We start from the raw sequence: 26,417 nt of genomic DNA, 5'->3' as shown, positions 1-26,417 counted from the left end.
GGCATGGCTAGTGTCAGGTTACCCTGATTTCTAGAAAGAAGCTTGCAATTTGGTCTCCCCTGCAATATTCTTGGAAACCTGGAAGCTCCTGGAAGCTTCACCTGTGGGAATGATGTAACACCTTAGAATACTTTCATGATAAGCTTCAGTAGTGAAGGTGCGTTATAAATCACAGATCCATTCTTTATGGGGAGAAAAGGTGCCCCAAGATATAATAAAATCACACTTAAGAATGCACCAAGCCTTTAAAAAATATACTTAACAAAAAAAACTACCATTTTCTGATATAATAATAATATGCCCCATAAATCACAAACTATTAATTCCTCATAGCTAGTGCTGTTTTTACACTCGGAATACGAGCTTAAATGAAAAGTTTTAAAATAAAAACAGCTACAGTTTCACAGAAAAGGTACACCCACTTAAAAATCGCTCCACTTCTGGGAAGCCCACTCCTGTGTGTTGACATGGAATTAAAGATCTGAAAGGGCCCCAGAGATGAGGCTCAGAGAGATGAAGTGATCTGCCCAAGGTCACGAGCCAGCTGGTCCCCGAGCCAAAGCTGGAGCGCTCTGCCACCACCCCGTCTTGTCAGGGGGGTAACAGACGGCGCTGTCACCATTCAGACTATTCCCTCGTCATTCTGGAAGATGCTGCCTTTTTAGAAAAGAACAAGTGGATCTAAGATAGTGAGATAAGTAAAACCCAAAGCCCACAGAGGCGATGGTTCCAAATGCAATGGTAAATAACAAGATAACAGTGTCCATTGATTGGCTGCACACACAGCACGAGAAATAGGGGATAAGACAGCTAGTGTGACAGCCTGACAAGGACATCAGGAGATCCGAGGTGACAGCAAACTTCAGAGGATGCCTTATAAGCAATAACCATGAATTCCTGCACACCGAGTTTCTTATAACTGGGTCTATTTGTGTGGTTTTACCCTACTTGGTGGGTGGGGCCAGAGGAGTTCAAAATCCCTCCAGCTGCTAAGAGCACAACTACAATATCCTGACTCCAGGGTAAGAAGGCTTTCCATTAGATTCATTCTTTCATTCATTCAGTCTTTCAACAAATATTGGTTGAGCACCTATTATGTGCCAGCTACTGAGCTAGGCTCTGGGTGTGCAATGGTAAGTGAAGGTGACATGGTTGCTGTCCCCATCTTGCCTTCCTCCAGCCAGATGGAGGAGCCCGGGGCACGGGATGGGAATGGGACTCAGAGAGGCTTTCTAAAAAGTCTAGCTAAATTCTTGGATTGCTGTACCAGAAAGCTAGCTCTCTGTATTCGTTCATATATTTATTCAACAAGCATTTATTGAGAACCTCCCTCCCGTGTGACAAGCACTGGGTCCCTCCCATGAGGACTGTGACAATGAGGGCATCAAGTTCCCTGCCCCCAAGATGCTTGTGTTGGAAGAAATACGAGGCTGAAGATACAGAGGACAGGCAGGTACTGAACCAACTCAGCATCACCTGCCCCCAAATAACAAGACCTCCCTGGTGGGCCAGGAGCCCAGGCTTTCCAAGCCCAGTGCCTCAGTCCAGTGTGTTTACTGGTCTGTGCTGAACCAGCCACTGGATGGGTGGGTGCAGAGCCGCACCCAAGCTAGCCAGGCTCAAGCTCACTCTTTCTTCTAATTCCTCTTGCCCTGAGGCCCATGGGCGCCCAAACCCTTGCCTTTCCCTTCTGAGCACAGACAATTCAGTCTTTTCTTTGTCTGCTAGCCCCACTCAGGCTCCTGACATCTTTGTTGGCTTCTGTTGGACCTGAGTTTGTAACAGAAATAGCAAATGCCTTCAGGGGCTGACAAGTAATGGAATGGGCTAGAAGGGATTATGCAAATGGGGAGCTGGAGCCGCTGAAGGGGGCCTCCCTTACTCACTCTAGCAGAGCAGGAAGATGGACCAGCATGGCCAGAACTTCCCAGTTTTCAAGAAAAGCCAAATAATAATAATACCATTTTTTACTCTGCCCAAGAATGCTCCTCTTCCCAGGAATGTACTCCTTAAAATGATGATAATAGCTTCCATTTAGTGAGCTCAGCATGTCTGGGTCGGCTCTAAACTAGATAGGAATCAACTTGTTGAATCCTCACAACAATCCCCGGAGGAAAGTGCTGTAATCATCCCAGTTTTACCGAGACGCATGCCGCTGGAACGGGACAGAGGAAGGACTCTGTCAGGGCATTCTGTCCCCAGCCTGTGCTCTCCCTTCTCCATTCGGGCTGGCTGGCTGGTTACACAAAAGCACCGTCTCTCACGGTGCCCAGGATCAAGGGGTGGGGTGGGTAGAAGAAATGGAGTCCCTGGAGGCCCAGGATCAGAGACAGTCTCCCCACAGTGACATTCAAGCTGCAAGAAGAAATGGCAGTACCTGTGTCGAGTCCCCTCACCAGGCACAAAATTGTGAATCACCCACGTGACCTCTTCAAGCATCTACTCAGCTGCCAGCCCTGTTCTGGGGAGGTGCCATTCTGAGGGCCAGGAGTTTGATTTTGTGTCACTCTGGCTGCTATGGCCCCCTCCCAGGGTCTGGGCATCGCACCCTGACCGGCGCCCACCACTGGACTGCAGCTCAAGCAGGGGTTCCACTCCCGCCTCTGAACAGGACCCTTGGTCATCATTCCAGAGTCACATGGAGACAGGAGGACGAACGCTTCTTTTTCTCAGGGAGCCAGCTGGGTTTTTCCAGCAGATTCCAGAATGATACCCCCCCTCAGACTCTCAGCCCAGGAGGCAAGCCTGGTCCCTCCCCTTCTCTCCCTCCCCGGGGTCAGCCATCATCTCTCTCCTTTGGTGTGGACCAGACCCCAGCCACGTCCTGTCAGGGGCTGATGTTGCATCTCCTTAACAACAGGCACACCCTAGGAGGAGGAGGAAGGAGGGCGAGAGAACACAAGCTGGTTAACTCCACAGATAATGCCCCCCCCCCCGGTCCTTCAGCGCTTGTTCTCTGAAGTGGCCGAAGGGTAGGCCATCAGAGAACAGGGAGAAGCAAGAAGAAAAAACCTTCCTCGGGGAAGGGAGCTAACATTTACAGAATGCCTGCCGTGTGCCCAAAACTGTACATCTCCATTAATCCCCATACCCATCCTATGGGATAAATGCTATTATTCTATTTTATGACCAAAGAAACTGAGGCTTAGAAACAATAAGTTACCCAAGGTCACACAGCTAGTTAAGTAACTGACACCTGGGCAGATTACTTAACCAGGTATCACCCGGCATACACTGGGCACCTATTATGTGCCAGGCATGGTTCTAGTGGCTTGGAATGTACATCTGTGAACATCACCAGCAAAGATTCCTGAAAGCCCTGGTGACATATGGCAGGCACTAAACAACATAATAAGTAACGTGTATAGTATGTTACAAGTTAGGTGGGAAGGAGGAAGCAGCATTAAGGCAAATCGGGAGCGCTGAGGTAGGCAGAATGCCATTCTAAATAGGGTGGCTCAGGGTAGGCCTTGCTGAGAAAGAGGTATTTGAGCTGTGTTTGAGCCTCAGTTTTCTCATCTGTAAAATGGGGATAATACCTACCACACAAAGTTTTTACATTAAACAAGATGATATAAAATATTTGACATAGGGCCAGCCTGGCACCTAGTAAGCCCTCAATAAATCAGAAATGTCACCAATATTACTAAGTAGCAAAGTTCAGGATGGAGCCTAGATCTATTCAGTGCCCAATCTCATGTGGCTCCCAGCACAACCTGCCGTGGCCCAGGTCACCGGGAGCCTGCAGTGTGGGAGATTTGGAGGACATTGGCCACCCACAGGGAGCTGAAACAATCTCAGGACCGAAAATGGCCATGAGGGAGCAGACCAAACCTTCCCGGGGCCTGGGCTGTGCTGAAGTATTCAACTTAGTTCTCACGAGGTGCCATTTCCCAAGAGAATACTCATAAAATGCGGTAAACCCAGCAGGGAGGGCATGGCACTGACTGAGCTGCACAGAGCAGGAGCCACCAGGAGCTAGTGAACTGGCCCAGGGATTCGCCCCCGACCAGCACGGAATCCTAGATCATTAACTACAGAGGCACCTGAGACGTCATCTAGTCCTGCCCCATCCTTCTCAGACGTGGAAACGGAGGCCCCAAAATGAGCAGTGGCTTTCCTGAGGACCACAGCCTAACTGAGAATCTGACTCCTGCCTGGGACTGCTTGCCTCACTCTGCCTCCTCCTTCTCCAGAAAACCCAAAGTATTTCAGAAGCACAGTTGCATCAAGCATTTTAGAAACATGGGGGCCTTGTGCTTTCTATCATGCTGACACAGAATCAAAGTCAGGGGAAGTGCCTACCACGTGAATCCAGGCACCGTGCTTGGACCGTGGAACACAGCCAGGACGAGAGAGCCAGGGGGAGGTACCAGGTGCCAAGAGGGTCCCGATCAGCTGAGAGAGGGGAGGCTGCAGACAGGGTCAGGAGCATAGGGGATGAGGCTGGGGACAGAAGGAGAATCTGTGTCACCCCTTCCCAGGAAGTCCTGCCCAGAATCTCATGACCTCAGCATGCCTGCCCACCTGCCTTCCAGAAGGGGCCCAGAATAATTCCCGTAAAGGTAACTCATTGTCCTTCTTCAAGGCCAGACCCAGAGAAGTCACGAAAGATTTATCCCCCAGAATCATTTAACACCCCCCGCAAAAAAGATCTAAGGGCTGACTCTCCTCCCCAGCCCAGACCTGCGTGCAGAGCTCCGGGGGAGGGACAAAAGCACAGTCACGTTCCCCGACTGCTCGTGGGGACACGCAGAGGGACATGCTTAGGCCGAAGGGAGGAAGGCAAACCCCACATATACCTTCTCTGCACTTTCCAGTCCCCACGCTCAAGATGTGTAGGCCTTGGAGGCAGACACAGAGAGGACAGAGGGAGAAGGCAGCCGGGAGCTCGCAAAGCTTCACCCAGCGCAGAAGGTGTCTCGGGTGTCAAAGACCACATTCTTTCCTACAGAGCTGATCCCCAAACCCTGCAGCCCCCCCCTCCCTCCTTTTTTCCTTCCATCTCTCCTTAAAATTCTCTCTTCACCCTGAGGCTCTGGGATCAGCTGGACTCAGGCTTGAATCCCAGGCACCCCACCAATGCACTCCGCAGTGGCCTTAAACAAGCGGCTTCACCTCTCCGAGACTCAGTTTCTTCATCCACTGCAAATGGAGGCATAACCTCATAGAGCTTTTGTGAGGCTTCGTCGAGATAGAGCGTATAAGGTGCTCAGTGCACTGCCCAGATTGTTCAAATGCAGATATTATTATGAAATCTGTTCCAGGCCCTTTAACCTCCTGCTTTCACTTCTAGCAGTGCCTGATTTTACAACAATCTATAAGTCATTAACTGGGGCGATGTTAGACCTATAAGAATCTTTCCCAACGAGACACAACCATCACTCACAGTTATAAATGTGGAGTTCATGTGGGGACCGGCCTACACAGCATCTTCCCTTTGAAGAGCTCCAGTCCTGTATTTAGATCTGCACTGGGGAGCACAGGGCCGATCAGTATCCATCCATTCACCTGCTTCTCCACGGTCTGCGAGCATCCGTCTCAAGCCAGGCGGCCCTCTCCCTCACCTCTGATCCATCAGTCATCTCCCTATACACATCTTCTCTGTATCCATCCACTTATCCGTCCATCCACCCACCTATCCATCCACCCATGGTACTTCACCCTCTAGGACCCCAGGGCCAGACTTTCCGGGCAAAGCACTCAGCCCCACAAGATATACCACCTCAAAATAATGGTGCCCAGGAGCCCCAGGCAGGGGCCGAGTGGGGTCAGGAGGTACACTTCCTCCCCTTCCCTCCCCTCCCAGGTGGAGATCATGAGCAGAGCCACAGGATCACGGCCAGGGCAACGTTATTAAAGCTGCCCAGTGCAGGGGATGGCCTGGGGTCACCATTTAATTCAGTTACTCGGTGACCACTTACCTGTCTGTGTCTGCACCTGCCTAAGCTGCTTCTCAGTGGCACGTTGCCTCAGGGGCCTGAGGATCTCACGTCTGTATGTTCTTGTCTCTTCCTGCCAGCCTGTGATGGGCTGCACTTCTCGTTCACCTGCCAAGGGTGAGGCACTGCACCAGGCACTTGGGGTGGGAGAGGGAGGTGGTAGAAATAAGTAAGACAAGATCCCCGCCCCACCCCCAACAGTTCAAGAGGAACTGGGACAGGAGGAAGGCCATCCCCACCACAAGGTCTTGTAAGCTGTGTATAACATTTCCCCTTCCAGGGCCTTGCTCAGCACAGCTCTCAGGTGGGAGCTGGTCCGCAATCACTTTTCCATTACAGAAATCAATAACTTGAATTACTCCAAAATAACTAGCCCCTTCGTGCCCCTGCAAATCTAATTTTTCTGTGTCTGCATTTGCCCACATGCTTCTCTCTGAGCCTGAAATCTGTCTTCATGAGTCAATCCAGGCAGAACGGAACCTTTTGTCTAACTGTGACACACAATAGCAGAATAAGAGACGGATTTGGGGTCGGAGACTTAGGTTCAAGCTTTCGCTCTGACACTAACTAGCTGTGGGCGCTCGTGAAGCCACTTAACCATCTAATTTCCTCATCTATAAAATGAGAATTCAAATATAACCACCCACAAGAGTGTTAAAGAGAAAATGGAATAATACTGTACAGAAGTTCCCCGTATATATTAGGGGATCAGTGAACCCTTGGATTTTGCTTGTTCTATGCAAGAATCTGGGACTTGGCTATAAATCTACATCATGAGACCATGGTATAATGAGATCCTAGTGTAACTCCAGCAATAACAATATCTTACATTGGAGAAACAGATGATCATTTACAAAGATGCCTTCTCACAACGCTCTCATTTTGCAAATGACAAGCTAAGACTCAGTGTGGTTAAGCAATTGACCAGGGGTCTGCAGACCGGTGCAGCTTTCTGACCCCCTCCATACTCTTCCACCTCCTCCATCATCCCTGTCAAAACCACGAGTCCCTGTGCAGCTCTGGGACGCTAAGTTCTGCTGCCCAGCAGATGCTGAAGTGACAGGCCCTTTAAATAGCCTCTTAGAGGAAGAGCTGTGAGCACAGCACAAAAAATGCCCTCAGTACCACCAGGAGAATAAATCCTCCCAAAGTCACCTGAGAAGGGTTCTGTGGAAACCTCGGAAGGCTGGACTTTGAAAGGAGGGAAAGAACACCTATTTCATGCCAGGCACATTCGTGGCCAGTTTCTCACCGGCTCCTCAAAACCAGTTGTTCTTAACCTTTTTTGGGGGGGTCACATACCCCTTTGAGAATCTGCTGAAAGCTGTGGATTCTCTTCCCCAGTTAAAGGTACATCATTCTGCATACAAGGGCAAGGGGTCAAGATTAAGAGCTTCTGGCATAAACCTGGGCTGTTCTAAGATTTTCTCGGGTACCAGGGACCTTCTTTTTTAAGTGCCCCACCCCTGATCATATCAAACATTTCCATATACATCCTCAACCCGCACTAAATCACACACACACACACACACACACGACTCGAGTTAAATTGCAGTTGACTGTTTGACAATGTTACATTTTGTAGATATGTAATAAAACATTAATTTCAGTTTTGTGCTTTCTTTTCCTATTTTGAAGCCAATGAACTTTCTTGGTAAATTTCATTGAAATGTATCATACTTATAGAAAATATGCAAACCTTAAGTGTACAGCTCCATGAATGCTCTGAACGTGAGCACACCTATGTAACTGCTGGAGAAACAGCTCATCAGGAGTCCCCAGAAGCCCCCAGGCCCCCTTCCACTCGCTGCCCCCCCCCAGGGCAGCCGCTATCCTGACTGCTAACACCATAGCTTAGTTTTGCCTGTATTAGAATGTGTTATAAGTGCGATCATAGAGTTCATACTCATTTTGTGTCTGGCTGAATTCATGGAACCAATCAACTTTTCCATTCGGGTCTCAGATATCTTCAGAGGCCTGTGAAAAGCTCATAGGCTCTAGGTACCGTCGAAACCGGGGGTTCTCAACCTTGCCTTCACACTAGAATCTCTAGGGGAAATTTTAAAACTCCTGATGCCCAGGCTGCACCCCAGAACAATGAAATCAGAATCCCTGGGGACAGGACCAGGCATCAGTGGTTTTTCTTGCTCCCCAGGTAACTGTGATTACGACCAAGGATGAGAAGCACTGGTCTAGGCAATTCTGTAAAGTATTAGTATCCCGATTTTACAGCTGGGGAAACTAAAGCTCCAGGTCTTTCCACCGTATGCAACTGTCATGAAGCCAGAGCTCCAATTCAGGTCTGACTTGGGGTGCTCTTTGCATTGCTTTCACCCATGGTGAACAGTAAAGCCAAAACCAGGTGTGGGTGCCTCCTGCCAGACACCTCGTCACTGTAAGTCCTTCCAGAGCTATGGAGAAGGGAGGTCGGGTTTCCCAGGCTACAAGACCCCCAGGAGAAAGGCAGCACCCCGGTGGCTGGCCATAGGGAGAAAGAGTCACCACAGACTGGACTCCATCTTTGCCCCGTACCACTCTGGAAGTCACAGAAAAATCCTTGCTGGTGGGAGCAGCTGCTTGTTTGGGGGTCACGGAGAAGTTTCCCAGCCGCTGAGATGCTCTGGCCCAATCTGCTTTGATTTGGGGGTGCAGTGCAAGATGCCACCACTCGGTGGCACCATGAGCTTCTGTAAACCCTGTGGTTTTCACACACACCCCTGCCTTTGGCCAAAGGAAGCCAGAAAGCGGAGTCAGGGGACCGAGATGGGGGCGCAGCTGCCCAGAGCTGCCTGAGGGTTCCTCTGCTCCTGGGGCCTGATGGGGCCTGTCTCTGGCTGGCAAGGAGGTTGCAGGGATATGGCTGTCACTTCCCCCATAACTGAGCCAGCAGAAGAGAGCCAGGCAGAGAAGCCACGCCTCAGCCGGCTTCTCCCCTCACTGCCCTTCACCAAGCTGCCCCTGTGGGCCCCGCACGCCCATGAGGAGCCCAACCACCCACACTCCCGTGATGCCCTGGGCTTGAAGGTACCAGACCTCCCTTGGAGCCGAGGCACACCTCCAAGTCCTTCCCTGGGTTATCTGCCAAATCCTCACCCTAGGATGGCTGAGGGGGTCTCTGAAGCTGGTATCGTCTTCCCCACAGTTTGGAGTCAGACTGTCTGGATTCAAAGCCAAGCTCTGCCACTTTCTAGTTGGGCAAGTTACTTACCTTCTGTGAGCCTCAGTCTTTTCATCTGTAAGTGGGAATGATAGTCCACACCACAGAGGGTCGTTGTGAGGATTGAATGATGAATTATGTAGAGTCTTAGCCTAGTGCCTGGCACATAGTCAGTGCTAAATAAATGTTAGCTACTATTGTTTGTTTATTATTACTACTAATAATAATGTTGCAAACACGACAGACAAAATGAACCTACCCGCATGTTAAAGAACAGCCTCCATTGTGACAACCCACCCACACCCCAGGTTTCAGCAGAGTCAGCAAGTCCAGCTGCCCCTTAGGAGCAGAAAGTACAAACAGGGAAGAAACGCAGGGTCCTGTTCAGAGAGGGCCCCCCCCCAGACCCCCACCCAGAGGTGGAGCCATTGTCCCCACGGTCTGGTGGGATCCTCTCTTGTCCCACAGACCTGAATGTGTGACCCCGGCCATCCTACAGCCTCGGGCAACTTCCATTTGGGTGTCATCCCCAAAGTGTCAGAGTGAGCACTGGGTCAGGAGACGACCTTGGTTCTAAACCTGGCAATATCATCAACCAGCTGTGTGACCTAGGTCAAGTCACTCACCCTCTCTGGGCCTCCATTCTGCCTCACTTAGATGATCTTTAAATGCCCTCCCACATCTGTGCCACATGGTTTTAGCAGAGTATCTGGCACACAGTAGGTGCTCATTAAATGTTATTTAGTTTTATAAAAGCCAAGACACAGGGCTTCCCTGGTGGCGCAGTGGTTGAGAGTCCGCCTGCTGATGCAGGGGACACGGGTTCGTGCCCCAGTCCGGGAGGATCCCACATGCCATGGAGCAGCTGGGCCCGTGAGCCATGGCCGCTGAGCCTGCGCATCCGGAGCCTAAGCCAAGACACAACTCTACTAGGTTCCAACACCCACATACTTTTCTTTAGAACTGAGTGACCTGTGTGATCCAACCCCGAACAGATATGAGTTCAAGAAATCGGTATTTATCTAATTAATCCATGACTTTTTTTTTTTTTTTTTTTTTTTTTGTGGTACGCGGGCCTCTCACCGCTGTGGCCTCTCCTGTTGCGGAGCACAGACTCCGGACGTGCAGGCTCAGCGGCCATGGCTCACGGGCCCAGCCGTTCCGCGGCACGTGGGATCCTCCCGGACCGGGGCACGAACCTGTGTCCCCTGCATCGGCAGGCGGACTCTCAACCACTGCGCCACCAGGGAAGCCCCATGACTTGATTTTGACCAGCTTTCAGTCCAACCTGTTCCCCCCACCTAAGGATCCCAGGGCCGCATAAAGCCTCCAGATTAGGGATGCAGAGTGTCTGCCTCCCACTAGACCGCAAGCTCCAAGAAGACAGGGCCCGTCCTGCCGTGTCAGGGCGCTGCCTCTTCAGGAGTACACTCAGCCCTGCCTCCTCGCCGTGGTCCTGGGGCACAGATCTGGCCTCCCACCACCGTGGGGGAGAGATGAAGCACAGAGCCTCAAGCTAGGCAAGGCCTTTTATTGGAAAAAGAAATAATAAAGCAAAAGGCCACCACATCGCCTACGCCCAGCCCTCCCACAGGAGACGCACAGGTCAGCCCCAGCCATACGGTGGGCCAGGGTGGGTATAGGGGTAGGGGCTGTGCTGGAGCCCACTGGGCTGCAAGCTCACCCGGGGCATCCTTGGACTGGGACCCACTTAGGCTCAGGGGCTGGGCTGCCCTCTCCAGCTCGCTGGAACTTTCCTACACACTGCTCCTGCATCCAGAAGAAAATCAGGCCCCTCTTTGGTTCCAGAAAGCTACCTGGCTAGTTGGTCTTTCATATCCACTCTAGCACCTCCTGCCGGCTGAGGCAGGCAGTCTTCTTCTGTCCATCTTCAGGCACCAGGATGGGGCTGCTGGGTGTCGGCAGCCAGGGCCTCATTGGCTAGACACCCCTCTTTCCTTTCAAGAAAGAAATTTGCCTTTTCCCCTGAGGGTTAGCAGCTCCTTTGACCTTCCAAAGAAGCCTCACTTACACAGCCTTAGAGAGCCCCAGAGCCTGGGCGGGCTGAATATGCAGTGTCCATGGCCCCATTGCCTTGTCATGAGGGACTGAGAGGGGGGCACAGAAGGCCCTGGAACATTGGCTCTGTTCTCCTAGAACCCCAACTTCTTTTTTGTTAGAATGTACACAGTACAGTCAGAAGGTGGGGAGAACCTTGCAGGTAGGGGAGAGGCCAGGAAGAAGAGCCAAGCTGGCAGCCCAGGCAACGGGCAAGAGACATTAGGACATTTATTTACAGGGGGACAGGCTGGACCCACACAGAGGAGCAGCCAGACCGTGGCACACGAAGATAAGACAGGATGCAGAGAGGGGCAGTCATTGGCCCAGCAGCCAAGGGGAACGTACAAGTGCACTCACATACATGCACACACGCCTGCGTACACACACTCACACAAGTGCACTCACCATGCACTCATGCACACGCCTGCCCTCACACACAGTACACACAGGTGCATTCATGCACATAGTGCACTCACATATGTGCATTTACGCATGTGCCTGCGTGCACACACACTCATTCTCACACACGTGCAGGTTCTAATCTCAGGAAGTTGGCTCCAGTTCTGGCGGTTAAACCCCCCAAGGCTACATCTCTCCATGAGGCATTTCTCCAGACCCCCATATAACCTCCCAGAGCCCCAGGCCATGTGCCCCACCACCAGCACCTGGTGGCCTGCAAAGTCGCAGGACTTGGACGCTTCTTGGCAAGGCTAAGATGACCTCCAGGCTCTGGGTGGAGGACAGGGACACCATGAGTCTAGAAGAGGTCAGGAGGGGGCTGAAGAGCTCCCCACCGCAGCGCCCACAGGCTGACCACTCCTGTCTCCCCAGACCTTGAATTCGGTGGAGGCAGGGTCACAGACAGGCAGAGGGCCCGTGGTGGCATCAGAAAGAGCAGACACTGGGAGACAGCCATGGGGAGCAGGGCCCCGAGGGAGGGAGTCCTGGTGGATGCGGGATTTGGGGTGAGGAATCGTGCAGGATGGGAATTCTCTACGTGACAGACCTGGATCCTCTTCTGGGGTGTCGGGAGGGGAGCTGCAGAAGAGAGGGGCTGTCCAAATTGTGTTGTCCTCACCTCAGCCTCCCCCTGGAAAACCTGCCTCTGTGTGACCCAGACCAGCCCCGTCAGGTAAGAGCCAGGTCAGGAAGTGGACTGTCCTGCCGGGGGCGAGGGGCAGGGGGCGCCGTTGATGGCCCGCAGGCAACACTGGGCGGGTCACCCTGCCTCCTGCCCTGGACAGCAGGGTGGGCCCAGAGAATGACTCAGAAGCGGGTGCTCTGGTAGCGTAGCCGCCACAGGTCTGCAGGGCCCTCGGTCCAGTCGTACACCTCCCTGCAGGGACTCTCGGCCAGTCACCGGCCACCGGCCCCGCCGCTGCTGCTGCCGCTGCCACTGCTACCGCCACTGCTGGAGCTGCCACTGCTGCACCGGTCTTCGTAGATGGAGATCTCGATCTGGGGCGGCGCTAAGGAGGGATGCAAGCGGACAGGAAGCGGCTGATGGAGGCCAGCAGGGAAGCGGGAGGCGGGGCTGGTGCTGCTTCCCAGACAGTAAGGACTCAGAGGCCGGGGAGCCAGACCCAAGCCCCTCCTCGCACCTGCGCTCACTCAGCTCAGATGCTCCTGCCCACAGCCAAGACCAGGAGCCTACATTCTAGTGGGTCTGATCACTGTATCCCAGGATGGGGATGTGCCCAAGAGGGGGTGTTACTGCACAGGAAGTGTGAGGACTTGGGTGTCCTGAGTTCAAATCTCAGCTCACCCATCTCATCTGTAAAATGGGGATAATAATGGAATCTTGGGGTTACTGCAAGGAGTAAATGAAATAAAGCATGTAATGCACAATGCCTGGCACATAGTAAAGCGGCAAAGACGAGAAGAGCCTCTCCCTGGGCTTTGTAAGCATGAGGTTCTGGGATTTGCGTTTTCTTTACTATTTTCCTATCAGTTTTCCAGTAAAAGTTATTTTTAAACAATTCTACTCTCTGCTGCTGACTGGGGGGCAGGATGTATGTACACCTTGACCAGGTAGAGTGAGCAGACCTATAACCCTCTCGAACGCCAGCCTCCCACCGAGACCTCCCTTTTCTCATCTGCGAAAGGGCAACAACAGGACCTGCTCACTGAACGGGCTTCAATGAGGGTTACATGCGAGAGCATTGAAGAGTGGGCCTGAGCTCAGATCCTGGCTCTGGCGGTCACCAGCTGGGCGGCCCTGAGCCAGGGTCAGCTACAAAGGCAATAAGAAGAATTACCCACTTTATAGGGGTCTTATGAGAAGTACATGGATTCATATTTCAAAGCACTTACTATGATATCTGGCATGTATTAAGCGCTGATTAAATGCAGCTCAACAAAAGCGAAGCCTAAAATGCACAAACAGCACTAACTTGGGGTGGAGGCAGGGGCCGATGACCGGGGGTGTCGGGAACCCTAGGAACTCCCTGAACAGAGGCCCCGAAGGCGGTCCCATTTCCCAGCAGCCTCACCAGGGGCCCACTGGCCGGCAGCTCTGTGCCCTCGCACGGAACAGCTGGAAAGGATACAACCCTCATCCCACGCTCCACGGGGTCTGTGAGCAGGAGGCCTCGGGGGGCAAAGACCTTCTCATTTTGCTCCTGGATGTATCGGGAGATCTTCTTGAGGACCTGCAAGGACAGGGACCGATTGAGGATGAGGGTGGAGCACAGGAGCCCTGGGGGAAGGGATGAGGGGCCGTGGGGGAAGGAACCACCTTCTCATAGTGGGTCTCCATGCAGAGGAAGATGAAGTAGGCCGTGACACAGGCCAGGCAGCCCTCGAGGTAGGAGCTGCCCCCAATCTTCTCCGCCTCTGCGTAGAAGCTGTTGAGGGTCTTCACAGTCTCCTCAAAGAGCTGCCGCTCGATCTGGAGGGAGAGAGGGACAGGGAGCCAGGCCCAGGTCAGCCTTCCTGGAGGTGGCAGTGGTGCGCCCCCACCAGCGTTGGGGTTGGCGGCACACAGGCAAGACCGGCGAGGCTGCAGGCGCGCATGGAGCGCCACACAGGGAGTCAGGCACCTGGGGTCCCGTCCAGACTTGGCCATCAGCTGGTTGTGTGACCTTGGACTGATGACTTAACCACTCTCGCCTCAGTTTCCACATCTGTAAAATGGGAGTAAGAATGACTACTTGACCTCCCTTGGAAACAGAAAACTCCCATGAAATCCAAGATGTGAACATTTTCTGCAGCAGATCAGGCAGGAATTCCAGTGACTTTGCCACACACACACACACACACACACACACACCCCATTGTGACGGCTGTGAGAGGGCTCAGGACCTGATTAGTAGGGGCTCTCCACGTTTTCAGAGCATGAGGCTGACTGGGTAAGACCTCAGGAGTGTCTTTCCAGGAGGAGGCACTTCCTCCCAGTTAAGAGGTCACCCAGGGGACTTCCCTCTTGGTGCAGTGGTTGAGAATCCGCCTGCCAATGCAGGGGACACGGGTTCGAGCCCTGGTCCGGGAAGATCCCACATGCCACGGAGCAACTGAGCCCGCGAGCCACAACTCCTGAGCCTGCGCTCTAGAACCCACGAGCCACAACTACTGAGCCCATATGCCAGAACTACTGAAGCCCTCGCGCCTAGAGCCCGTGCTCCGCAACAAGAGAAGCCACCACAATGAGAAGCCCAGGCACCACAACGAAGAGTAGCCCCCGCTCGCTGCAACTAGAGAAAGCCCCCACGCATCAACGAAGACCCAACGCAGCCAAAAATTAATTAATTAATTAATTAAAAAAGAAGAAAACAGGTCACCCAGAACAGGACAGCCCCATGCATTTGGACAACTGAGAAGCTATCCTGCCTGCATCCATAACCATAATAGCTAATATTTATTAGGTACGTTCTATGTGCCAGGCACTTTTTATGTATTCTTTCATTTAACCCTCATAACAATCCTATCAGAGAAGTACGACTCCCACCCCCATTTTAAGGGGAAGCCTGATGGAAGCTCTGCTCTGTGGTCCAGACCACCATCATCTCTGACCTCTTTAAGTGGTCTCCCTGCCCCCAGCCCTGCCAAGGGAGACTGTTAAAGTCAGATCATGTCATAACTCTGATCAAGAGCTTCCCAAGTCTCCCCATCTCTCTCCAAGTAAAATCCAAGGAGTCCTTACATGCCTCTGAGGCCCTCCAGGACCCGGCCCTGCAACTCCTCTGATCCCGTCTCCTGTTCTCTTCACTCCAGCCACACCGACTGCCCACTGCTTCCTGAAAATGCCACAGGTCCTTTGGGCCCGTGTCCTCAGCTGCAGGACTTTTCCCCAGACACCCCCTGCCCTGGCTCTTCCCTTACTTCCGCTTAGGTCTCGCCTTATCTGACAGCACCCCGCATCCTCTGCCCAGCTCCCCCTTTGTATTTGACCTCCTCTCTTATATTTCCAGTATTTGTTACCACCTACATATTTTCTTGTTGCTTTTTAAATTTTTTTGTATCCTCTAATAGAAAATAAGCTCCATGTGTTCACTCCTACATCTCCAGTGCCCAATACACTGTAGGCACCTAATAAATAACTTACTGAATGCTGCGTGAACTTGGCCAAGTTTACACAGCTCTGACCCGAGTCTGTGCTCTTCACCATGCAGCCCTCCACTGAAGCCTGGAGTGGAAGGTCATGCTCCAAACTCAGGAGGTATCAGAGTGTCTCTCATCCCATGTTTTACATTCTTTAAGCACCCCCTCCCCTACTCACCCCCACAGGACCAGAACTGCCCATCACATAAGATTAGGGACCTCCCATTCCTGTCTAGGACAAAAGCTCTCCCCCCAAATAGTCAGAAGCTTTGGGGTTCCCAGCCACTACTTCTATAAAGATCTGGAGTGAACATATAGAGAAAATTATGTCCAGCCTGTCTGGGACCCAAGCCCTGCTGCTGTATCTCAGGGATCACCCCCGCCCCAAAGGACAGGCATGCTAAGACAAGGAGATCTACATGGCTCCCCAAAAGATGTTTAGGGGTCATATCAGCAAAGGCCACCCCTGCCCCACCCTCCCAAACTCATTCAAATCTGCCTGGGCTGCTGAGTGAAAGGTCATGGTCCTTCTTCTGCCCTCCCCCAACCCCAGGCCAGTTCTAAGGGGGCCTGGGATGAGGGCTACATACACCCAGGACCAGGAGCAAAACTCAGCAGAAGAAGCTGATGCCTTGCAAGGGGCCAGTGGTCCATGAAACAACCAAGTAGCTGAGCTGGAGAGGGAGGCTGTGGGCAGAGCCCTTGGTTGACGGCCTCTGATGCTACCAGCAGACCCTGTGATGGAGCATCAGGCTCTCCCCTCTGTCCGAGGCGGGGAGAAGGAGGGAAAAGCACCCTCCAGCCCTTCCTCCAGGTCTCTAAGCTTTCCCTGCCAAGACTCTGATCACCCAGGCACCCAGTTTTATCTATACCCACTAAGGAAACAGGAGTCCTGTGAAAAAGCAGAGTCGGACGCCAAGGCTCTTTCGGCCCTCAGTCAGTTTGGCATGTCACTTCCTCTTCCTGGCCCTGAGTTTCCTCTCTTAAATGAGAGGATGAACTAATGCAATGCTTCTCAAACTTTTATGCACATATGAATAACTTCAGGATCTGGTTAAAATGCAAATTCTGAGTCAGTAGATCCAGGGTGGAGCCTGAGATTCTGTGTTTCCAGGGGACGTTGACGTTGCCTGTCCACAGACCACAGTTTTGGTTCAAGGGCTTAGTTGTTCTCAATTATGGTACACACTAAAATCACCTGAGCAGCTTTTGAAACGTAGGCATACTCAGGTCTTGCCTCCAGGAGATTCTGATTCAAATGGTCTGAGAAGCGAGAGGGTGGGTCCGAGCAGCAAAGACGACCACTGTCCTATTCTACCCAAGCTGACACCCTGCAAGGTTTTCCCAAAAGTTCCCAGGTGATTCTAACGGGCAGCCCAGCATGAGAATCACTGTACTAGGAGACCAGAGATTCTCAAAGTGGGATCTGTGAATCACCCAGTCCCACATCACCTGGGGATTAGTCATTAAAAATTAAGATCCTCAGCCCCGGACGCACAGTGGAACCACCCAGGGAAATTTAAAGCAATGCTGATGCCTGGGCCCCAGTCCCAGACACTCTGATTTAATTGATCTTGGGTGTGGTCTGGGCATTGGGATTTTTTTAAGCTCCCCAGGAAGTTCTAATGTGTAGCTGGGGTTGAGAGGTGTTTCTAAAGAGAGATTCCTGAACCCAGTCCTGCAACTGAGTCAGCATCTCTGATGACACCTAGTATCGTCCAATAAGCAAATTCCAATAAGACCCAGGAATTTGCATTTGTTTGACAAGCTCTCTAGGTGATTCTCTGAAATGTGAGAGCCACTGAACTGGAAAATCTCTGAGGTGTTTCAGCTCTAACTTTCTAGAAGGTGACAGCAAGACAGTGTTAAGGACATTATTTAGTTCTTCCACTTGCGGTGGCTGAGCAAGTTGTTTCCTATACTATTTTTTTCTTGGAAAAATATACGTATTCTAATAAGCCCCTCAGTTCCATCATAGTCTATGATCCAACTTTAGGAAAAGACATCCTTACCCGGCTGTCCAGCTCTGGGGGGAATTTGGTCTGGAACTGACAGATGGTCCCATCGCTGTAGTCTCTCTGGATAAAGACCTTGGTGGCCAGTGAGGCACTTCGCCGGAGCTCCTGCAGATTGTGGACCTGGGGAGACGTTCAGGAGACACGCACTCAAGGTGATCATCCTTGTAGGTTTGTCCAAGACGGAGGGGTTTATTGGGGTGTGGGCCTTTCATTGCTAAAATCAGGAAAGTTCCCAGCAAACCAGGACAACTTGTCCACCCCACAAATATTCAAGGAAGGTTGCGGGAAGCAGGCTTGTTGAGTTTACTCCAGGAGATGCCTCTAGCTATCCCAGAAAGATCTAGAAAAAGCCTGAAGCAGAGCCAAAGCTGAGCCAAAGTGAGAGGTTCTGGAATCACCAACAGAGCCAGGAACAAATTTTAATGAGAGGAAGACACTTCCTGGTGGCTAGCCCAGATCCTCTCTCTCTCTCTCTCTCTTTCTCTCTCTCTCTCTTTCTCTCTCTCTCTCTGTCTCTCTCTCTGTCTCTGTCTCTCTCTCTCTCTCTCACACACATACACACACACACACATTCATGGTGGGGTCTTTCACTCTTTCATTCATTCAGCAAGTATCAAATGTTCACAGCTTGTCAGGCTGTGGCTTGGGGACCCCAGCGCTGGACAAGACTGATGCCTCGGACCCATCCCGCCTAGTAGAGCTGACAGGGTTGGGGGAGGGGAGTTTGTGGGGCAAAGGAAGATGTGATGCACCCATGAACTCAGAGGGACACTGAGGTTCAGGCCAGGTTATGGCTTAAGTGAGAGACACCACAGATTGTTTCCACGTCCAGCACATCTCATCACAGGAAAGAAGGGGCCCACAGACATCCAAATTTCCCAGAGAAAATTGTGGATAAAGTGGGCTGAGGCCAGAAAATGAAGAAATCTCCTGCCCTTGTGGGAAGGAGTGGGGTGACTTCTGTCCCTTGTCCACACCTGCAAACTTGACATTGACACAGACTCTAGCATTTCAGAGAAGTGGGCTCAAATCCACAGAAGAACAGGGCCTCTTTCTTCCACTTCCAGCCTCCATCACCGACATCTGAGCCAAGCTTCCCACTGGGTGAAATATTCCAGACATTGGAACCATGTGGAGCCCAAGCCCCAAAGGCAGAGTGAACACAGCCAGTTCATCCTGTGTAATTAAGGTGAATCCATTCAGTCACTCAGCTTTCATTTATTGAGTCCTTACTATTGCCAGGCTCTGGGGATGCTGAGCAAAAGACAGTCTGTGAGCTCCAGGGAGGAAGACAAGTAAATATACAATGAATCAGACTGTGATAAATGCTGCGGAGAAGTAGCATCTCCCCCAGAAACGCTTACTCAGAAAAGGCTCCCTGAGGTCTGTGTGGAGTCATAAAGGAGCTACCAGCGGTGGGGGATGGGTGGGGAGGGGGGGTGAGGGCGGGAAGAAAAGGCAACCCAGAGGGAGAAGCTTGTGCAGAGTTAACGGAGACAGCAGAGAACAAGGTCTACTCCAATGACTGGAGGCAGATTTCAGCAAGACTGAAGTTGGTTTGCAGAGCAGATAAGAGCAGTAGATGATGAGAGTGTAGAGAGGGCAAGGGTTCGATCACAAAGAGCTTGACAAGTTCCTACTGGAGCGGAGGGTTTAAGATAGAAGATACTTAAATTGCTTAAGAGCTGGCGAAGAATAAGTAAAGAGAGAAAGGTTTTCAGTGTGGTAGTAAGAGCAGATGATAGGTAGATCAAGGTCCTGGGATGATGCTAACAAGACCTTCCTAAATCCAAGTGAATTTTGCTCTATGTAAGAGTGTGATCCTAAAGTATTGTAATGGGATGAAATGATGTATAAGGCCTCCTATAGTCCTTGATTCCCCTAATCAAGGTTTTAATTGAAGGAGTCCCCTTGACATTTAGTAGGATCCTATGATAGCTTTGAAAAATAAAAAATGCTTTGGTAATATAAAAATGTTATTCATCAGTGTGTCTGCTCTGTCTGGTTAAGGTTTCATACAGTTGTATTTTCAAAGGAAAAGGAAGGGGCTGTGACCTTCCTCCGACCTTCTAAACCAACCTACATGAGCCTGTCAATCTTGAGGATGGATTCCCCTAGCCCCAGAAGGATCATTCTGGTAGCTTCGTGAGTGGTGCATGGGAAGTGGGCATGACTGGGGTAGGGGGCCAGGTGGAGGGATGACTATCTTTGTAGTAGTCCAGGGGAAAATTAAAGTGGGTCTAACTTAAGAAAAATACTGGTGAGAATGGAAAGAAAAGGAAAGGACAGTGCTTCGGCCATTCTGAAATGGGCTCAGCTTCTTCCCCTCCAATATCCTCCTTTGTCTGTGACTGAATGCACACATACTGTGTGCTACCATGAAGGTATATGTCTCTAGTGACTGGCTAGCTGTTGACTACAGCCACTTCTTCCTCTTGGTCACACAGCTAGATTAATTCCCAGCCTCCCTTTCAGTTAGGTGTGGCCATAGGACTGAATGGAATGTGAATGGAAGCGATGAATGTCATGTATAGGCTTGACTCATAAAGGCCACCACTCCTCTGTGAATTTTTTCCCCTCCCACAGAAACCAAGAGAGCCATGTGTTGAAGATAGTGGAACCACAAGCTGAAGAGAGCCTGGGTCCCTGAATCACCGCCTAGAGGAGAGCCACCTACTGATCAGGAACACCGGTCTGGGACTTTACTGAGCAGGAAATAAACCTCTATTTTATTACACCATTAAGATTTTAGGGTGCTACCTTACAGAGTACAGTCCCATTTCCTTCTGGCTTTTATCAATGTGTTCTCAAGTAGCCAGAGTGGGAGGGGTCAACACCCTTTCCAAACCCAACAATATCCTGAGCCTTAGAACACTGTCCTGGCTCTAGATGACTAGGGATCTTCTTCCCTCCCCGGAGAGTGTCTGTGGGGTCTCAAGGAGTTGCTAGAGGATGGCATCAGACACACTTTGTATGCCAGAGCCCTAGTTTCCCAGATCTACTTAGAGCACACAGACTCTAAGCCTCTAACGCATCTGCAGTTAGTGAAGAGTAGGATCTAAGGCAAGGCAGGGTCTCCTGCGTCTTACTTCTCACCTTCCTCAACCCTCCCCTCTCTCCCATCACCATCCCCTAGCTGCTGGCAGCTGAGTTAGGACAGGACCAAGAGGCACTGCATGAGGAAGAAAGAGAAAATCAGTGGTGAGATCTGCTGACACCAATTTTTGAACTGCATGGCAGGGAAAAGGAGGCTGCCAGGAGAGTGGGTATCCCAGGTCTCACACTTAGGGTCTGTACACTTGACAGAGTCATCTTGGCAGAGGCGGGGAGGAGCAAGCACTGGAGTGCAGATGCGCACTCCCAGGCGGATCGGACCAAGATGAACAGAAGACCCCATCTGGCCCACATCTCCACATTCATTAAAAACCAATGAATTCCAGAGGACGCATTTGAGGCTCAACTCAAGAATCAGAAGGTTCAGCTGATGAGCCGACACCATCCTCCCTGGCTGGGGTGTGGAGGAGGAGTGAGGATCGTGAGTCACAGGCAGCCGAGTTGGGCCTCAGGCTGGAAACCCAGGCGCAGGGCCTCCTTCTCAGGCTGCACCAGGGCCCCAGCCCAGCCCATTGTCTGCTGCTTGTTAATTTCATGCCTCAGAGACCAAACCTCCAATGCCTTTCTTGGCTAATGCTACTTGGGTGCATTTAAAAATCTCTGAGGGGCCAAACTCCACCACTTGGACAAGCCCCTCCCAGCCAAGCATTCCCCAGTTGTCCTTGGCCACCTGGACTGGTTTCCAGGGCAGACCCTGCTCCCATGACACACATTCGCAGAGGTTTGTCATGCAGGAAATGGGCTCATTACAGTTTTCCAAATGAGGTCAGTGTATGGCTCAGGAGGCTTCATCCCTCCTCTGAGGCCCTCACACACACCCCTCCCCTAATGCTAACTCCTAAACAGAAATTCGGGAATAGGAAATATCCAGTTTCCATGCCTTCCATCCAGGGATCCAGGGATCTCCAGTCTTTCTCAGTTCTCTCCCTCTGTCTCTTCTTCCCTCCCTCTCTCCCCTCTCCTCCTCTCAAAACACTTTCTGCTGTAGCTGAGGGCCTCCCATTCAGAATCCTAAGAGAAAGACCACAGGAGCTTGGCATGAGGTTTTCCTTCTCCCAACAGGTTTTTCCTGGTAATCTTACCTCAGTCCTAACAGTAAAAACAGCCTGGAGAAAATGACTCGCTCTGCAGCCCAGATAATGTGATCGTCCTGTGCCTTGGCAGAGCTAAGGCTTCCTCCCTCTGTGCTGCCATCAGAGTCCACCCGAGGCCAAACTGGGAAATGGGCAATATTTGTCCTCAGCCCCTCAACCCTGTGGGCACTCCTCCATCCCTCTGCCCTCAAGCTGAACCAGCCAGGCCAGTCAGGGTACCTGAGTCCTCATACTCCAGCCCTTCCTGAACTCCTTTGCATCCTTCCCCCATCAAAGTCTTATGTCAGGACCCCTAGTCCTCTCCTCTCTACTGGGCAACACAGTTGGCTAACTGGATACACCTGGATGTAGCAAACAAAGCACTGGCCAGGGAGGCAGAAGACTCAAGTTCTAGTCCTGGCCCTGCCACTTTTTAGCCATATTTTCTTGGATAAGTCTCAGCACTCCAGTTGCATCATCTGTAAAATGGGATAATGATGCCTTCCTTGGTTCCTTCACAGGGATTAGGCAAGCTTCCGAGCCTCAGCTGTCTCATCTGTTAACTGGGGATAATGACACCATCCTCGCCTACTTCACAGGGTTGCTCTAAGGCTCAAAGGAGATCACTCATGTGATAGTGCTTTGTATACAGGAAAATGCTATATTCACAGAAGCATTACGAGCAGAGCTAACAGCAGGCTAACAGCAGCCTCCTGGAAACACTGCCTCGACCTAGAGATGTAAGCCTGCTGGTTAGAATCTGTGAACCATAGCAGACCTGAGAGGGAGATTTGCCGGGACAAATGGGCCTCATCACAGATGTGGCCACCTTTTCTGCCCACACTGCTGGCCCAACTGTTCCCACGTAGCTGAAGTCTCCCCTTCCTGTCCAACACCAGCAGCCTCTCTGCTGCAGTCTGCCAGCCCTGCCTGGAACATGACCAGCTCCTTGGCCATTTCTCCTTTGTTCTTCCTCCTCTTATCAGTATCTCTGGCACTTTCTGAGCACTCTGCGTTCCTCCACCCTAGAAACCAAGCTCCATGGGTCTGCGCAGGGCTTGTTCCCTCACAGGGTCCTGAGGGACGAGCTCTCCTAGCTAACTAACCCTGTGCCTTGTCAGAAAGCCGAGTGATGCCAAGCGACTGCACCTCGTTCTGTGGTGGCAACGACAGCAGAATAACAACAGTAACACTTGGTACTGATGTCACGCTGCTCAGCAGGATGCCCAGAGGCACTGCATAGGATCATTCAAAAGCCTTTGCTGTCCCCCTGGCTTGTGTTCCAGCTGGGTTGGAAATGGGGAAACACCACAAAAAAAGTCAACATTAGAACTGGGGAAATCTGGTGTACTGGGTTCCACTCCAAAATTCAAAGAAGAAACTTTCAGCTCTGCTGCTGACACGCTGTGTGAGTGTTAAATAGGTCCTCCCCTTTATGTATGAGCTTTACCACTTACGAAGTGGGAATATAAAGAGCTCCATTTCCCTTGTGAAATGAGTAGAGGAGGTAATTCCTGATCTCTTAAGCAAATGCACATAGATCCTGCCCTCAGTCAATAGGTCCTTGGTTCAGCTTTCAAGTCCCTTGAAGGTGACACACGTATAGGCACACCCTGAAGAAGGCAGCTCCTCCCATCAGACACAGGGAAATGCGGTCTTCTGGTACAGGAAACTCAAAAGGGGTGAAGAAGCAAGAAAGGGTAACATGCAAAATTGAACTGGTGCAGGCAGCTCATTAAAACCAACCATCTGAGGTTTTGACCTAAGGATTCTTTGTCCCCTCCTGTCCCCCTGCCCCCGGGGAGGAAATGCAGATGTGAAGGCAGGTCTGTCATCTCTTAGTCAGGCTTTTGGGCTAGGAAGCTGGATGGCTGCACCACGTAGCAACAGCAGCCAGCCGCCTTCTCTCCCCTAAAACTGGCTCAGGCTCGTCTCCAAGCCTCTAGGGAAGTGGTTTCAGGACTTTCAGTCCATGGGAAGGGGAAACCCCAGCTGAGGCCCCGGGAGCAACCCTGGCACTAGTGCCAACAAGTGGTGCGGACAGCTTCAGGACTCCGATGGGGAAGATTGACACGCCAGGGGTGAAATGAGCTCCAGTGAGGAGCCCCTTTCTTCCCTCTGGCCACTTCGCCCCTCCCCCACGCCTTCCCTCCGGACCCGATCCGGGAAACCACCCCATCCCATCCTACCCCACCCTCCGTCTTCCTTCCCCGCCCCTAGCGGGGATCTCTTCCCACAGCAGCCGGGCACTGCCTGCGGGCCGGTGTTCGCTCCCTACCTCAGTGGCCATGTTCCGGGGGCGCTGACAGCTCCGAGCAGCTGCGGGGCCCGTCGAGGGGGGTTGTCCGCCGTGCTGACTCGGGGAGCAGGTGGGCTGGCGGCAACGAGATGGGGCCCGGGGCGCTGTCCGCGGTGCTGATGCGGACGCCGCAGACCCGTCCGCCCGTGGGCTGCTGGGCGGGCGGGCGCCTAGGTCCTGGAGACGGTCACTGTGCTCTCCGCGGTGCTGATAAGGGCGCCGTGCCGGAGAGGCGAAGCCTCAGCCGAGGCTCTTCCGGGCCCGATCGCTGGTTGCCGCTGCTCCTGCAGGCAGCGTCCCGGTTTATCTTTAACAGGGGCGGCGGGCGTGGGGGCGGCGGGGGGGTGGGGGGTGGCGGGGAGGAGGGGCCAGGCGCCTCGGCAGATCGGGTGTGGGAAGCGGCGGCCCCGGACTCCGGCGCCCGCCCGCGGGAGAGGAGCCCCGCCCGCGGCCAGAAGCTCCGCTCCTGCCCGGCCCGGAGGCCCCGCCTCTCCTGCCTGCCCCTCCCCCTAGTAAGAGAGCCAGGACCTCGGCGCGCGCTACCGAGGCCTCCAGGGACTTGCAGACTCGGAGGAGAGAGAGGCAGGACCGTTCTGGGGCAAGACATTCCAGCCTGCCAAGGCTGAGGGTCCTCGACTCGTTCGCAGGCCCCCAGGTGAGGGCTTCTTCCCAACCCCTCCCCCATCGTGGCCCAGGCTGCCTCGTCTGTGGTTTTTTTCCTCTTCTTTCTCTTCCGTTTCTTCTCTGTGGCCCCCTCTCGAGGCTTGCTTGGACGTTCCCTCCTCTCCCCTCTCTCCTTTTCACTGCCTTGAACCCTGTTAGCTAGAGGAGGATGCTGCAGACCGCAGGGAATCACCTCCCTTCTTTAAATATGTACCCTTGTTTCATCCCCAGAGATAGCCTGGGGTCCCTTCTTTCAGGGAGCTCCAGAACTGAAGCCAGCCTCTCCTTGCTGCTTTTCCTGGCCCTGCCCCCAACCCTTACTCTTCCCTCTCTCCTCTGAAATCCCAGAGTTGACATACACACCACCATCACCAATTAAAAACCACAAGCAGATGGTGCCAAATGGGTATGCCCACTCTCTAAGGATGGCAGGTCTGGCTCTGGTGCCTCTTTCACATTTTGGACATCACACCTTTCTACCAGATGACCTATCTATATGCTTAATAAACAAAAAGGAAATACCAACACAGGTGCCCTTTCACACACCCATGCACCCCTCAGTCTCTGAGGGGAAGCTGGGTATGTTCCTCTGCAGCTCACAGCTGCCTAAGGGTCAACAGTGGCAACCCCCACACAGGGAGCCATGGGCAGCCAGCAGACCCGGGTCCTGCCTCAGGCAGCGTGACCTTAGGTAAATACTTCACACCTGACCTTCTTTCTGTAAAATGAGTGTTGGACTTCACTAGACTATTTCTAGGATTCTTTCTTTTTCCTCAACCTTTTATTTTGAAAATTTCAAACATACAGAAACATTGAAAGAATTGTACAATAAACTATACTATCCACCTAGCTTCAACAGTTGTTAACATTTTGTCACATTTGCTTGATAGATAGATAGACACAGAAACATAGAGATATATTTGGCTAGATTATTAGAACGTAAGTGACAGACATTGTGAGGGTTTATTCTTAAGTACTTCACCATGTATCTCCTAAGAATAAGGGCATTCTCCTACCTAATCACAACATTATTATCACATTTTTTTCATTATTGCAAACACAAGATTTACTGGAAATTATCAGTGTTACCGAAGAGAGCCACAAAGATGATACTCATACTAGCCACAGCATGTTGAAAGACTTTTCTTTAGTGTTGCACATTTTCTCATATGTATGGTCCACAGAAGCAGAAAAGTCCATATTTTATCTATAAGCCTATAGATATGTATTTTCAAATTTTATCTATAGCTTTAAAGGGAGAGAAGATTCTATTTTGATGCTACCATTTTGTTTCACATGATCAAAACTGTTGACAGGAAAGCTCCCACTGTCATGCTTAATATCCTGGGCCTGGCTTACCTACAATCTTCCAAGTTTTCTCAGTCAGAAACCCCAACTTGCTGGTCTTATGGAAATATTGTTTTCCAGCACAAAATACAGCCACCCTGGTCTCTGATAGGCTTGATATGGTCATTATTTCTCCAACCTGCTCTTGGGGGAATCTCCACAGAGCTGGCTTTTATAAGACTCTTCAAATTTCTTATAAGCAGT

General features: G+C 51.7%; 1 protein-coding gene across 1 annotated transcript; it reads right to left on the bottom strand.

Moving 5' to 3' along the window:
• Positions 1–12,432: 12,432 nt before the first annotated feature.
• On the bottom strand, positions 12,433–24,641 carry GOLGA7B (golgin A7 family member B). Its single transcript, XM_082631453.1, has 5 exons — positions 24,183–24,641; positions 17,712–17,837; positions 13,898–14,050; positions 13,710–13,811; positions 12,433–12,618 (listed from the first exon to the last, which is right to left on the bottom strand). Exons 1-5 carry the CDS (start codon positions 24,192–24,194, stop codon positions 12,517–12,519), a joined length of 495 nt encoding a protein of 164 aa, XP_082487579.1. The 5' UTR covers positions 24,195–24,641; the 3' UTR covers positions 12,433–12,516.
• Between the last annotated feature and the right edge of the window lie 1,776 nt (positions 24,642–26,417).

The sequence above is a fragment of the Mesoplodon mirus genome (genome assembly GCF_964341445.2).
Source record: "Mesoplodon mirus genome assembly, chromosome: 2".
Classification (NCBI taxonomy): Eukaryota; Metazoa; Chordata; class Mammalia; order Artiodactyla; family Ziphiidae; genus Mesoplodon; species Mesoplodon mirus.
The sequence above is the reverse complement of the archived record's forward strand: the minus strand, read 5'-3'. Positions and strand labels throughout refer to the sequence as shown.

Coding starts and splice junctions, on each gene's coding strand:
- GOLGA7B (XM_082631453.1), bottom strand. Junction 14,051..17,711: donor CCCCAGAGCTGGACAGCCGG/GTAAGGATGTCT, acceptor CTCTCCCTCCAG/ATCGAGCGGCAGCTCTTTGA. Junction 12,619..13,709: donor TGGAGCGTGGGATGAGGGTT/GTATCCTTTCCA, acceptor GCGCCGCCCCAG/ATCGAGATCTCCATCTACGA.